At 39.5% G+C, this 14786-nt stretch overlaps 2 protein-coding genes across 3 annotated transcripts in view; one reads left to right on the top strand and one right to left on the bottom strand.

Annotated features, from left to right (window-relative positions):
- The window catches only part of APPL1 (adaptor protein, phosphotyrosine interacting with PH domain and leucine zipper 1), a 25318-nt gene extending 19896 nt beyond the window's left edge, over positions 1-5422 (top strand). The window contains exon 22 of the mRNA XM_033071222.2: positions 154-5422. Coding sequence (XP_032927113.1) covers positions 154-303 — 150 coding nt within the window. The 3' untranslated portion in view covers positions 304-5422. The remainder of the gene's footprint in view (positions 1-153) is intronic.
- ASB14 (ankyrin repeat and SOCS box containing 14) lies at positions 4362-14786 on the bottom strand. Of its 2 annotated transcripts, XM_033071223.2 has the most exons (9): positions 13530-14786; positions 12947-13002; positions 12442-12573; positions 12187-12345; positions 10235-10480; positions 9400-9571; positions 7951-8494; positions 6592-6745; positions 4362-6497 (listed from the first exon to the last, which is right to left on the bottom strand). In XM_033071223.2, the coding sequence occupies exons 1-9, from the start codon at positions 13655-13657 to the stop codon at positions 6304-6306; spliced, it is 1785 nt and encodes a 594-aa protein (XP_032927114.1). In that variant the 5' UTR covers positions 13658-14786; the 3' UTR covers positions 4362-6303. The 2 variants fall into 2 exon arrangements, with proteins under 2 accessions (XP_032927114.1, XP_032927115.1); XM_033071224.2 differs by lacking the exons at positions 12187-12345; positions 12442-12573; positions 12947-13002; positions 13530-14786 and having other exon boundaries at positions 9495-9571; positions 10235-10318.

Raw genomic sequence — 14786 nt, 5'->3', positions numbered from 1 at the left:
TTAGGTTTTTTCTACTTACTTTCTTTTGCAGTTTTGTCCAAAGCTGATAGTATTGAGAGATCATTTAGAATAACAATGGTGTCCTGTGTCCATTGCAGATGGCTTTGTGGGTAATACTCTTTTTCTGATTTCCCATCCCCCTTGCCAAATTAGGACTTGGAGGAGCAGAGCCGGTTGATAGCAGCTTCCAGCAGATCCAACCAGAGCAGCACAGAAGGACAGTTTGTAGTCCTTAGCAGCAGCCAGTCAGAAGACAGTGATTTAGGAGAAGATGGAAAGAAGAAGAGAGAATCTGAAGCCTAACGTGGCCTGCTTCATTAAAATTGGAATCATGAATCTATCTGGTGAAATGGCACAAGTTCTACAAGAGGTGAAATGTAGGTGGAGGGTCTGTCACATTACAGAAAAGACTTCACAATATATAGACCCTATTCCACCTTGATTCTTCTTTCTCAGTTAAGTGATTTCCATTTCCTGTCAGTATAATTTCTCTTGTATGCCAGATGAAGCATTGTGATGCTACCATGTTTATTACAAACTTATGTTTTCTCAAGGCTTCTCTGCAGTATGTAAAAAAATGTGGGGGTTTTCCCCACATAACTCTGTGCAATTGACTGCTTTGGAAGCAAAACTGAAAACTCATTGGCTTTCCACAGTACCACTGAAATTTGTTTTTTAAACTGCAGTATGGAGAACACCTTGCTGCAAACAAAAGTGGATGTCCAAATAAGACAGTGCTAATCTTTACCCAGTTTGTTGCACATACCTGTTCTTAGATTTAGAAAGAAGGATCCCCATTAACATCACTGAGATGTGCAATAGTTCTAAACAAAAGATCTTTTTTGTTTCATTTTGCACGGTATGATACTGTCCCAATTTTTTTTCTTTTTTTTGTGAATACAACACCAAAATCTTCTTTCAGCAGGAGAAAAAGATACTGTCAGACCTAGATAAGCACTGGTGAGATGCAGTTGAACTTTACTGCATAATCTCAAATTATAAGAGTAATGTATATAGCCTTGTAGCACAAGTGCCACGTTCTTGGTTTTTGCTCAGTACTTGGAATAAAAAGCTATAAACCTTTGAGTTCATTTTTATAAAACATGCTTAGAGTTGCAGGAACATCTTGAATTCCATCATATGAAAAATCTTCTGCATATGTAAATGCCTTGCTGCTAGTACACTAGATCTACTGAAAATCAGTTGAGGCTCTTCTATGATTTTGTGAACAGAATTTACCAGTTCTGAAGTAAGAGATGACACTAATCCTACATCCTAGAGTCAATTCTGGAAAGCATTTTTCAAAGTGGTGTCTGTTTACAGCTTGTAATCTGCACTCCATATTCCATACCCTGTGTAATATTTATTTTGTATAGTATTAGATGTGCATTCACCTTTTGATCCAGAAGAGAAATCTTGTTTGAGGAGAAATATTTATTTTTGCACTAATGACTATAAATATTAAAATCCAGAGAAAACAGAAGATAGGTCTCTAATAGTGGCATGAAAATAAGAGGATAGGTAGAGAGAAAAGAATATACTTATATTCCAAGTTATAATATAACAATTATGAGTGATTTACAGATCATTGCAGGGCATTTCTGGTGTTCAGGAATGGAAGCAATTTCAGAGTATCTCCTCAGCAGCTGGTGGTGGTCCAGCCCTTTGTAGCTGGAGTTGCTCAGTGCTGATAAAGTAAGTGAGGAATCTCAGGTCATGTCTTCTGGATGGCTGTATGCACAGAGGGCTCTTCTAACTCATGGGAGTGCCCTACATTGGCCAAAGCTGGCAACCTCCTCCTGCCCTTGGTGCTGGACATGTGACTTTGTGTGCAGGAGTTGGTGGCCTCAGCTCCTGTCGCAGGAGAGAAGGGCAGCAGTGCCTGCCCTTGCAGCCCTGGGCAGGAGCAGAGGTAGCTGGAGCTGCAGAAGCTCTGGGCAGAGGTTGCACCAGAGCCTGGGCAGGAGCTTGAGCAGCCACCAAAGGGCTCTGCCTTGAAAAGGAGTGGGAGAGGCTGAGGAACAGAAAGCCACCAGGTTCTCTTCCTGAATTAGTTACCAGGTCCTGTTCCAGTGTGTTTTTCATCCCCAGAGTAGCCAGGCACTTGTAGAAAGATCTGCTTTTGCTGTTGCCCAGTTAAGTCACACAGTATTGCCCTGTGGCTGGATTTGGCTGGCAGTGCCAGATGGACCACACCAACATGAGGCTTCTTTTAAAAGACAGTGGCATCTTAATTTCATATCTAGGCTTCCATTCTCAGTTCCCATTTTTAAGAGACTGTTTTTATTACTGTCAACAAAAATGTACAGAGAGGCACCAAATCCATTTTTTTTCCCTTTTTGTGCTTAAATCAAGGCTTACAAGAGAGTGGCAAGGCAGTTTGTTGTGCAAATTATTCCAGTTCATGTTTGTTTGTTTGTGTTTGTTTGTTTTTCTTTACTGATACTTGTTTTCTATCAAATCATATCACAGGGTAGGTCAAAGTTACTATGTCTTGTATCTATCTCAAGTATTTACTGAGGATGAAGCAGTTTGGAAACAGCACAGGGAGCCTCTGAACCCAGTGATCTCTGTGTCTAGAATCCAGTCCTCAGCTTGTCAGAGAAGGACTGATTGTGTTAAGCACTGGACCTGAGTAGCTCAGGCTCTAGAGGGAGGACAGATAATAGACAAGCACTCTTGCGAAAAAGCAGTTCTGATGTGGAGCCTGTTTTGCATTAGCCTTATTGAAGAAATGTCAGAAAATGGAATTACTGTATTTTTCTCAAAAACTACCATTACTCATGTAGCTATAAACCTGCAGAGATGAGGAGGAAAGGCTAATAAAGTTGGCAGGTGAATTTACTGTCAAATGGGATTTTTTTTTTAATTTAGCAATAAATAATGTAATTATTCCATTTGCTTTTCAGACTTTCCATTTATGCCATTACATATAGTTCTCTAAAACAGAGTAGGAATTACATTTTACTTACTTTGGATGATTCTCACATCTTAACCACTAGAAGTTTGATATACATGAATGAAAGGTAGGGGTTGTTTGTTTGCTTATTCAGGGGAGTTTCATTAGTGTAAAATGAGCAAGCATGTGGGACGATGATGATGAAAGCTGCAAGAGTAAAGAGCATGTCAGCAGAGCTGGGGAAGTCAGGAATGGTGATTGTGTTAGCAGGGGTGAGAATTACTGAGCTTTGCCTAGGCAGGATCACACAGGTTGTAATTAGAACTATCTCAAGGCAAAAACAGCTGCTGAGGTTTTCTCCATGCCCTTCTTCCCAAAAGGAAAAGCTATTTGGTACCTTTTTTCCTATAAGGTTTAGAACTACTTCACTAGAAAACAGCTGTGTTAAAAAAAATATCAGAATGATGCTTGATATTTTCCTTGAGAGTATATAACTTTTAGTGGGAACACCTCATGGTCTGCTGGGAACTGCTGTGGTAGGATTTTACCACTGGAGTATTTTATTATTGTAACTAAAATACTGGATGGTTTCCTTTCCTAATTTACAGGATATTAAATAAATTCATTTATTATTTCCTATTGCCTTCTATTCACAAACTGATCTTTCAATCTATAATTTGCTTCATGTGTGTCTACTATGACTTCAGTCACTCCTGAAAATATTCTTTCAAGTCCATGATTTTCAAGTGACTTAATGTAGGTACTGAATTGGCAGTGTTGTTCAGGACTAACTTGTTATGTTGCTAATTGCAGCTTCATAATTACTGCCAAACTTTTATCCCTTAAGTAAGAGGATATGAAGCTTGTTACACTGTGCAGATCTACAGACCAAGCCAGTCTTGCTGTCAGCTGTTTCAAGCTACATACATTCTTTATGTATGTAATGGCATGAGGACAAGGTCAAAGTTATGTACTACTTAAACATATCTAACTGGATATGATCAGGTGGTGAAAAGTCAGTGCATGTCACAGTCTTACTTCCTTAATCTGTTTGAGTTTGAAATTGTATCAAGACAATTTACTGTCTAACAGTAAAGTAATATTTCAGAGTTAAGAAACATTCCCCTTCTAGAGGGCTGTCAGATTTTCTCTGTACATGGATGTAAACCCAGAGCTGAAAATTGTGAAACAGCTGATGCAATTTTTGAAGCTGTAATTGATGTACATGGATATAAAGAAATAAACTTGACTGTTTAAGGTAAATTCTGTCTATGCTTAAAACAGAGGTAAATTCTGATTAATTAGTTGCACAGCATTTCGGACAAGCCAATGGTGAAAACTATGCTACAATATAGTCTCTTATTTAGGAAGTAGTTCACCTAGAGAAAGAAAACTGCCACTGCTTAGTGAATTTAGTAGAGATATTGTCTAGTGTAACAGCAAAAGCTGATACTTTATATTCTTTCTCTTGCTCTATAATGCAGAAATTCTTGCCAGGTAATTAGTCCCCAAGGCTTTTTGTTTTAAGTAAGCACTAAGTTGACATTTTTTTCCCTGCCACTGTGGTATCTAAGTTGTCATGACACAAGTAAGTCAGTGTATCATTGTGAATGCACTTGTATTCCTAATGAAGTTTATATTGCAAGCCGAGGATTTTGTACAATCTTTCTGGTCATTTTTATAAGAGTGCAGTGGTCAAATTCTTATGATGGTGTTCTGGATTGGTCCTGTTCTGGTGAAGTGTAAGTGATTTTTGCAGTGTTTGAGACTGACTTGCACATTTTCTCTGAATAGCTGTATTAAGAACAACCAATGGCATATTTATGTCAACTCTAATTGTTGTGTCTTAATCTTGGAAACATGGATAGTAACCCTATTGTGCAGGGCTCCAGTCAGCATTTTATATTTTAAATAAAAGCTTAATTACAGTAACTTTCTAAGTGGGACTTGTATTGATGCAAAAGCTTCCTGCATTCTTCATCACACTGACTTTCAGGAAGTACCATTATTGGTTACAGGATGTATTCCCTTCCATTTCTGACACACAGGTATAACCCTCCATTGTCAAGTGTAGCTCAGTTCTCTTAATTTTTATAGTATGAGCCAGATAACCTCAGAGGAAGTTGTTACACTTGGGAATGCTCTAAACTTATTTTTGCAACAATCAGAAGGTGAGCAGGAGCTGTGGCAGCTGGCTGGGCAGGGCCCATGGTGGTGCAGGGAGATGGGGCAGTGAGGGCTCTGCAAAACAAACTGGGTGCAGAGGCTCTACCAGCACAACCACTACCATGGGCACTGGACATATCTTCACAGGCTGAGTTAGTTATGGGATAAACACCATGTAAAAAACCATGGGCCATAACCACATTATGGTTAAATTTGTATTTTATAAGGTTTGTAGATTTTTCTGGGGAAAAGCAGATTTTTGAATTATGTAACTTCTGTGATAAAGATGCATGTATAACTAGTAAAAAACATCTATGCTTACTTGATTATGAAGGAATAAATACTACTAATGCCAAATGTGTTGATGAAGTTCTTTTCTTCTAAAATAGGAACTGATATTTGCAGTATTTTTAGTGGGATCAGGCATGCTGTAGGTCTAAGACTGCTGTAGACTTCCTAAAATGACAAGGTTCCAAAAGTTTAAGCTCCACCTCTATAGAGAGAAACTCCAAAAATTGCAAGCATGGCTTTGGACACCACTGTGTAAGGAAAACCCAGTACTAGAGAGAATAGTCCAAGTTCATGGTGGATGAGACATCCAAGTACCTGAGAAGGAGCTGCAGAACTAACACAGCTTTCAGCAGTGCCACCTGCTTGAAACATTGGTATGTCACATTACCTGCTGTGATAAGCAGAGGTTTCTCAAGCTTGATCCCATTTCATTGTCTAGAATGGGGGATTGCTTTATTGGGTAAAGAGAAGAATTACTTAAGCTGCTCTCCAGAACGTCACTGTAGGACTTCACAAATAAGAACTACTTATTGTCAAGAGAAGGGAAGAAGTACAAGAAAAAATTACATCCCTTCCTGGTTTTAATCAAATCCCTGACCTTTAACTAAACCCTGAGTTTAACCCTGGAATGGGGGTAGTGGTATCAGATATGTCAGGCTTTACCCTGACCATAACACAAGGCCTGCAGCCTTGTATTTTATACTTCCTTAACTCGTCACACTAGGCATTTAAAAATACTGTTGGAATAATGTCCAGATAGGTCATAGTCCAGGAGATCCTTAGAATGGGATCACCAATACTTACTTTTTGGGGTACTTGCCATTTTCTTCAGGGGCTGAGGGAAGAGCACTGGCATTCCTTAATACACAGAGGAGAGAAAATCCCAAAAGAAAGAAGCGTAACAGTCTTATCCACATTACATTCCCTTCAAAGTACAGGACTAATACTTATGCACAGTTGAGGTTGTAAATCCCTGTGAAGTTCTCCTGTCCATAAAGATCATATTCCTTGTACAGGATGTAGTCTTTTAAGCAGTTTGGCAGTGGAAGGAAGGTCATGAAGACAGGACAGCGGAGACGCAGCCGTCCCATGCATGCCCGGATCCTCAGACGGCAAAGGTGCTTCAGAGGGCGAGGATTTGCTAGAAAGGAGAAGCAAAATTTAAATGCCACCAACCAAAAAGTCCCCAATGCCAAACCAGCTTGTTTTCATTAAAAATGTAAACAGATACTTACATAAAATGTAATGGATGTCTGGCCAGAGTTCCTGTTCTTTGAGAACTGCTTCGAGCTTCCAGCAAATCTTAACATGATCGACGTAATCCAACATGATTCGCACTACTTTCCCAGACACGTGCTTCAGCCAGGACAAGGTTATCACTTCACAGAACTGAGAGAAACAAAACATTCAATACTGCAGTAAATTACTTCTGTCTCTGAGGATAAGAACAATTAACTTACTGAAGCAGGGTTTTAGAGGTTGCCACAGCTTGCCTAAGCCTCACTAGTACAATCTAAAAATCTGACAGATGGTTATTTTGTACTAGATCCAAACATAAACTTAAGCAGCTGTGTATTTTGGGGACTTGGTGCTTAAAAAGAAGGGCTCCCCCTCTAAGTGGAGTTTACACTTGTGTCTCAGGTGCTTAATAGGGAAATCCACCAGCCCAGTGCATGCATCATCTCCTTATCTTTAGGTTAAAGAAGGATTTATTAGGTTCAAATGGACTTTACAAACTGTGAAACAATGACACTGATGAGTGTCTCCAGGAAGTTCTTCAGGTTTCCTAATTTCTGCTCAGTGCTTATCCTACCAGCTCCAGGGGTCCTTTCAACAGCTTCCAGTCTTGGTGTTCTGGTACAGGACAATGCAGAGAGCCAGCCTGCAAATCTGTGCCTTCACAGCATGGACAGCACTGCCCTTCCATACTGAGAGCCAGTTCCATACTGATCAATAGCACGTCATCAGCTATATTTTCACAATTCAAAATTACTGTTTACAATCATTTGCTGTCATGAACCAGGCTTTTTAACAACCTCTATTTAATTTTAAAGGCTTGTCTACTCCTCTCTTTATGTGTAAATTGTCTTCAAAGCTACTTTTTCTGGCAGTGCGTTAAGCCCCTTTCAATTTACAGTAATTTCACCATTATAAGCCACACCATTTTGACTAAAATTTTGGTCCGAACCCAGAAGTGCAAGCCCGCACGGCCCCGAGCCAAGCCGGAGCCCGCCTGGCCCCGGCAGGGGAAAAGCAGGGCCAATCTAAGCCTGCGTGGCCCTGATCCGAGCCCACGCAGCCCTGGTGGGGCGCCGGCGGGGCCTATCCAAGCCCACATGGCCCCGAGCCAAGCCAGTAAACTCCGCGATCCTGCAATTCTGTTACTAATTGGCAACTTTATGAAAGTTGTGCAAGCATCCTCTCTGCGAACAAAAGTGCAGCTTATAATCGGGTGCGGCTTATATATGGACCAAGACCTAAACATTGCCAACACCCGGACCTGTGGCTTATAATCAGGTGCGGCTTGTAATCGTGAAATTACTGTAGTTTTAGGACTGGTAGCAGGACAGCACCCGAAGCCGTGTGACACTTACCATGGTGTCTTTGATAACGGTGGAGGTCCAGCCGTCGGTCACGTACTGGGTGTGGGCCCCGCTGCCCAGTGGGCAGTCGAAGCAGCGCTGCACGTCGTAGCCGTAGTTCAGCAGCATCCTCAGCATGACCTCGTCCTTGAGGGCGTACTGCAGAGCTGAGGGGAAGTGCGTGGTGTTCACGCGGCAGAAGTAGTTGACGTTGGCGCCGTGGCGGAGCAGCAGATTCATTAACTCGTAGTTGCCCATCCTCAAGGCTATCTGGAGGCAGTTGATGGGATCCTGGTTAGTCAGGGCTCCGGCGTTCAGCAGCAGCTGTACCGAGCAGATATCCCCGTTGGAAACAGCGAAGTACAGGGCTGATTTCCGGTGGTCGTCGTAGCCTTTGCGAACTCTCTGAGCCAGCATAAAATTGGCATCAAAACCCGACTGGAGGAGAAACTCAAGGCACTGAGGATGTGCTCCTGCTGCTGCTGAGTGAACTGGACTTATGCCACTTTCCTTAATAGCAGCAAAATCAGTCACTGGAACTAAATATTTTAGAGCTCTGAAAAATTAAAAACAGAAGCATCTCAGAATCTTAAACATTTTGGTTCACCTATCTTTGAATTTCTCTGTGTTGTTGGGCTTCAGAATTCACCATGGCTATCAGAATAGTCTTAATATACCAAATCAGTACCATGGCATGCATTGACTTGAATTGCTAACAATGAAACTGTTAGCCAGCAATGGATACTGACTTTCCACCTACTACACATAAAATATTATTATATTATAGTATTATTCATGAACAACCCATTCCTTGCTATAGGAATTAATGATTCCTTCCCAATAGAAATTATTCCTGAATGTTGAAAGCACAGTGCCATTGCTTAACCTATGGGGATCAGGGAATTAACAAAATATGTACTATAACATGAATACATATAATCTATAATGCAATATATACATCTTAGTTTAAATATAAAAATTAATACACAGAAAATATTAATACATAAATTAAGAATACTCAGGTGCTTGTTTCTCATTTGTTTGTTGTGATTTCAGAATAAATATCTTCCAGTAGTCTTACTCTCTTTAATACAGGGATAGCCCTTATACTCTATTTGTCTATTTAGTATATTCACCATTCACATTTCTGTGATGGGGGAGATGACACATTGACCCAAAGAGAGTGACAACGTCCCAAGAACCTCAGCATCAGACTGAACAGTGTTACTACTTAGGACAAATGGGGAAATACCATAGGGATTAAGATATACCTCCTAAAATCATGAAGGTGTTATCCTGACTGGTCTCTTATATTCAGACAGAGAACATACATATTTATATAGTCAAAAATAATTCCTTGTACAAAACTACAGATTTTCTGCCTGATTTGAATAAGGTAAAATTAGTGAAATTAATATTTCTGGTGTCACTATTATTTAAATTTTAAGTATATTAACTCACAGAAAGTGTCCTCTATATGCAGCTCTGTGGATTGGCAAATGACCCGAGTGCTTTGGTACATTGGCATCAGCCCCATATTCTAGTAAAAGACTCACAGAATCTGGATTTCCTCCTCCTGCTGCTTCAAACAATATAGAAGCACAATCCTTTGCCTGTGAAAGAACATCTGCACCTGCAGAGAAGCAGCAAAGATTTTCACAGTAGTCACTGTAAATATCCAGCCGTAATTAATATCTCCAACCCCCCAGTGATATGGTATTTTAATTCTATCTTCCACCAAACAGAACCACTGTGGGCATAAATCTTCATGTTGGATCCTTGATTTTAGATGTGTTTATGTAATCCTGGGAACAAGAAGGTCCAAATTGCTTTAAACACAGTAAGAATTGTTCTTAAAACTGCACCAGCACAATTGCTTTACAAACAATGCATTTCAATTATTTTACTTTACCAAGTCCAGGCAGGTGTAACTGTAAATATGAGAGCACCCAGTATACAAATAGTTCATGCAATCCAGTTCCAGTGTTGCTGAACTATCATGTAAAATTCCCCACAATAAATATCTTGTCAAGTGTACCCTAGGGTGACTTGTCCACATGAGAACAGACTATTTTTAAAAAGTAATTATATTATTAAAAAATATGTTAATAAATAAAAATATTATTAATATATTAATATTATACAAATTTATATTTATCAGGCCTTCACTATACCACAAAAAACCCCAGTGAAGATGGCATTTAATTTTCTCTAGTAAGGTGAGTTACTTCTGCTGTTCTTGAAGGCATATTTGAAGCCTTCTCTTCCTATAAAGTCCTATATAATAAAGTCTCACCTTTTTGCAGTAAGAGCTCCATAATTTCTGTATGTCCCATCTGTGCAGCCAGTGCTAAAGGTGTGAGCCCATATCCACTGCGGGGGTCAGGATCTGCTCCAGCATCCAGGAGAAGCTGCACCAGATCCTTCCTGCCCAGTCTGGCTGCCTCATGCAGAGCAGTTCTCTCATGGACACAACGCAAATTCACTCTGGCACCACATCGCAGCAACAAGGAGGCGATGTCATAGGAATCCAGTTTAATTGCTGTAGGACAACAAGCAAAGCATCAGGCAGGATTCTTATTCCAGGCTATTCTGTGCACCATGGCTGCTGTTACAGCCCAGGAAAGCTGTTCCTGGCAGTGCTATTTATGCAGTGAGAAATGTCACCCTACACGGAAAGGTTTAACTCATCAACAGATCTGTTCTTTGCTTCCAGGACAGCAGTAAGTATAAATGAATAATTTCGTAGTAATCTCTTCTGTAGATTTTTTTTTCCCTCTTTGTTGGATTTGGTAATGGAACAGAACACAGCTTTCTTTGCCACTAGATGGAGACCACACCCAAGGTCTTGGTGTTCAGGAGCTGCCACCAGAACTCCGTTTAATCTCCACGAGCATTGCCACAATATGAAACAAAGGTTATAATGACTCTTTCATATGCCTTCTTAGTTTAATTAGCCTGAACTCTTAAGTCAGCAAGGATCTTAAAACAGAAATTTGCATTAGCTCCAGTGGATGGAATGATCAGGCAACACCCTTCCCTCCCTCTCTCTTTGATCTGCCAGGCTGTGCAGCATAGTGAGTGTCCTTCAGCCCGACAGATTATGCTGAGCAGCTCCATGCACCACAGCTGCTTAAACACCAGTGACAGCATTCTGTGACAGAAACTGTGTGTCTGCAGTAACCTACACAGCTACTTCAAATAAATGCATCCCCTTCTTGGGGGATGGTGCATTTTATTGTAGTGCACTTCAAAAGTATCTAGGAGTTCCATACATTTTTTTAAGCAGATAGCCCTGACTTGAAGCTGCAGGCATTTTACAAGGATGGACTGAGGGTCCTACACGTGATCAGTAAGCCTTTATCTCCTCCTTTAACAATAGCTTGGAAAAAGAATCCACCCTTCCAATGTATGCGATCATCCAAGAAACTCAAGAATGCTCCGTTAGAATTTAGATAATGAGAAGACACTTTCCCTTTTTTGTGTAGGATTCAGTAAGAATGAAGGCATCATAGCCCAGACTGAGGGAAGCAAAGGAAATGAACACAGAACACTTTTAAAAAACATTTTGGCAAAATACAGTTCTTTAGATATCATGAATTGCAGTTCTTGTGCATGACCAAATTAAAGCGACATTCACACAAAGAATGTGGGTATGAGACTATACTAGGACTCTAGCAGGTATGGGACCTTATTCCTAAATTACAAAATATTAAAGAGAAGTGAACTCAGAATGTCAGCCTGTCTTCTTCATTTGTCATCCCTGGATTTATGCTGGCAATGTCTAAATAGGGACAAACACTGCTTAGCACTCTACATACTGCAGATAAATCAGGTTGATTTGCTATAATTTTGGATAATTAAAACCAATTACTATGGGTTTTGGAGAAAAAGGCTGATGCAATGAAGGAGATATCATGTGGGCAGAAAATGTCAAAGTTCTATGCCTGAAGACATGAAGGGCAGTAATAGCATGAAGAAGCAGAAGGACTCACTGCCTGGCACCACTGCAGAAATGATGCCAAGGAAAGCAGAGGATGACATTCTGCACTTTATGGAGAAAGCTAATTATCATCTGACAAAAACAGACAGGGACAGACACATTCAGTGCTCAGATTGATTTTTTTTTTCTTCTTATAGCAAAATATTTTAGGCATTGAAGTCAAATATGTAACATTGAAACCTAAAATATATAACTATATCCTCACCTCATTCCCTCATCTCTCCACCCCTAAAAACAGTATTCACCTATAACTAAAGGAGAATCTCCCTCTTCATTTTTAATATTGGGATTGCAGCCATTGAGCAGGAGAAACTGGACATTGTCCACAAAACAATTTCTTACTGCCACCAAGAGAGGTGTTTCCCCTTCCAGGGTGGATTGTTCCCACGTAATGTCACGGGAGGCTGAAATACAGAAAAACAGAACATGTTTGAAGTTGAACGATTCATCAAACTTTACTTTGGAAAACTTTTTGGTGGAAAACTAGAAGGACTTTGTACCTTTTAAAGTTATTTCAAGGATGTTCTTATTTAGCTGTGCTGCAGCTTCATGCACAGGAAGCCAGCCTTGCTGATCTGCTTCTTCAAAAGCAGAACTGTGCCTCACCAGCTTCTTCAAGGCCTCCTCTTGGCCTGTGATATTTTAACACAGACACATATCCCATTATTCATCATAAGACAAAATTCAGGCAACGAATACGTTGAATGCTGTTTATCCCACCAGTGTATCTTGCCCATTTTAAAAGAAAGGCTGGGAGTTCTCCCCTACTTTTAGTTAGGAGATGAAGAACTGGAATTTCTGAAAGGGATGACACTTGAACCCATCCCATTTCCATGATCCCATCTAATAAGTTAGCTTTTGGATGTCTTGTTTTTAGTTTCCTTACTTCTCCCAAGATTATACAAAGAAAAGCTGCACTTAAATCAGGTGACTAAACCCCTAAAACGTAGGCATTGCTCAGCCATTCCCAGGGGTGTAGGCTTAGTGTGGTGGATTTGCACTTAACTGTCCGAATTGCTGCAATGATCTGCCCATGTTCTTTACTTGTGGTATACTGCAAACTGCATAAACAGAACAAGAATAAGAGAGAAATAAAAATTCATGTGAAGCTAAGGATATAATTATATCTTACTTTAAATACTCTAATTTAGACAATATGTTAAAGTTCTCTTAAGTTACACTAGTTTTGTGAGGGTTTAACACATTGAAACACTTTTTTTGTTGGTCTTTCCCTGACACTAAATACTGAATTCTTCACACAAAGGCCAACAATTAAATGCTAAAATGAAGGGAACCTCCCATACCAATCTACTTTTACATCATCTACTGATCTTCCTCACAAAGCTTTATACTCATTTACCTATTGATGTAAAACATCACCTGAAAGTTTCATACATTTCATATTTTCCAGAAAACACATATACTTTTTCAGGGAGAATTCAGAACAAGTGAGCTACCAGTGCTTTCCAGTATCCATGAGACAAGGTCAGCACAATACAACATATGGAGTTACAAAGGAAAATAAGGTCTACTAAATGCTTACAATAATGCCAGGAAAACACACAAAATAGAAATAATAACTTATTACCTTTCAACCTCTGTTGCACTGCCACTTGTTTCAAATTTATGCCTATCTTGTAAGCTTTCCTGAATAGCTCGCTGGGTAGAGATCTCCTCATCAGAATCACCATCAATCATATACACAGAATTATTCATGGCAAATCAGCACAACATGGATCACTTCTGTAGGGAAACACTGCTTTTTAATTAGAAGCAGACACGTTAAATCTTCAGGTTAGATCTGGAGTAATAAAAATAGCAATCACTGTGTCAGTATCAAAATAAATGACTACACTGTTATATGCTTAAGCAGTCATGCTGTTCTTGGCATATTCAAGTTCTCAGATGTTCTGTTAGGCTCAAAATTCTCATCTGTTTCACCTTATCAAAACTCCTACTTCTGTCTTTCAAGAAAGATAGCCTGAAAAAACAAAACAAAACTATAGGGCACGGTAAAATAAAATTAATAAATAAAACTGAAAGCTAATAAATAACTTTGCACAATGAATGAGCACAGGAAATTTAAGGAAGTTGTCAACATGCCAGCTACAAAGCTTGGAATAATTCTAGAAACATCTTAAAGTTGGGCAGCAGTAATTCACAGCAAATCTGCATAATTTAATTTGTTACCTGATCCACCTAATGTGAGATTGCAAAGCCTTGCTCTGTAACTGCATATGTAGCAAAAAAGAGAAATATATTAGCAACATACACAGCATGAAACTGTTAGTAGTTGATTCTACCATGGCTCAGTGAGTACATAAATATTTTATGTCTAGACTACTTTCTCTCCTAAAAATACTACTAATTTTCCTATAAAATTTGGAAAATATACTGGGTTTCCTCACCTTCTGGAAGAGGGAAAAATCTCAGCCTTTGAAGAAGTGATTATTAAGCTGAAAGTGACATTTTCAGGATTGTAAATAATCTCTGCAGAGCCCATGTCCATTAATAGCTCACTATAAATACCCGATCATAAGATCCTCTGGGACTTTCTCCACGTTTCTCTCACACACGTCAGTTATGTTTAATAATCTAACCTGATAAGTGGTGCCAACAACAGAAGGAATTATAAGCCCAGTTTCCTTGTAAAAATACTTCTGATTTTGGGAATAAGAATTTCAGAACTATAACAGTAAGTGTAACATTATAACAAGGAAATTCTGTAGTGCTAGTCCTAGGAGAGCAAACTGAAGGTGGTTTTAGGAGCTTGCTTAAGAGTAAGACAGCAGAAAAAAAACCCAAAAACTGAAACAATAAAAGTAAACAAAACCAAGCAAATAAT

The sequence above is a fragment of the Catharus ustulatus genome, chromosome 13, assembly GCF_009819885.2.
Source record: "Catharus ustulatus isolate bCatUst1 chromosome 13, bCatUst1.pri.v2, whole genome shotgun sequence".
In the NCBI taxonomy this organism is placed as follows: domain Eukaryota; kingdom Metazoa; phylum Chordata; class Aves; order Passeriformes; family Turdidae; genus Catharus; species Catharus ustulatus.
The sequence above is the reverse complement of the archived record's forward strand: the minus strand, read 5'-3'. Positions and strand labels throughout refer to the sequence as shown.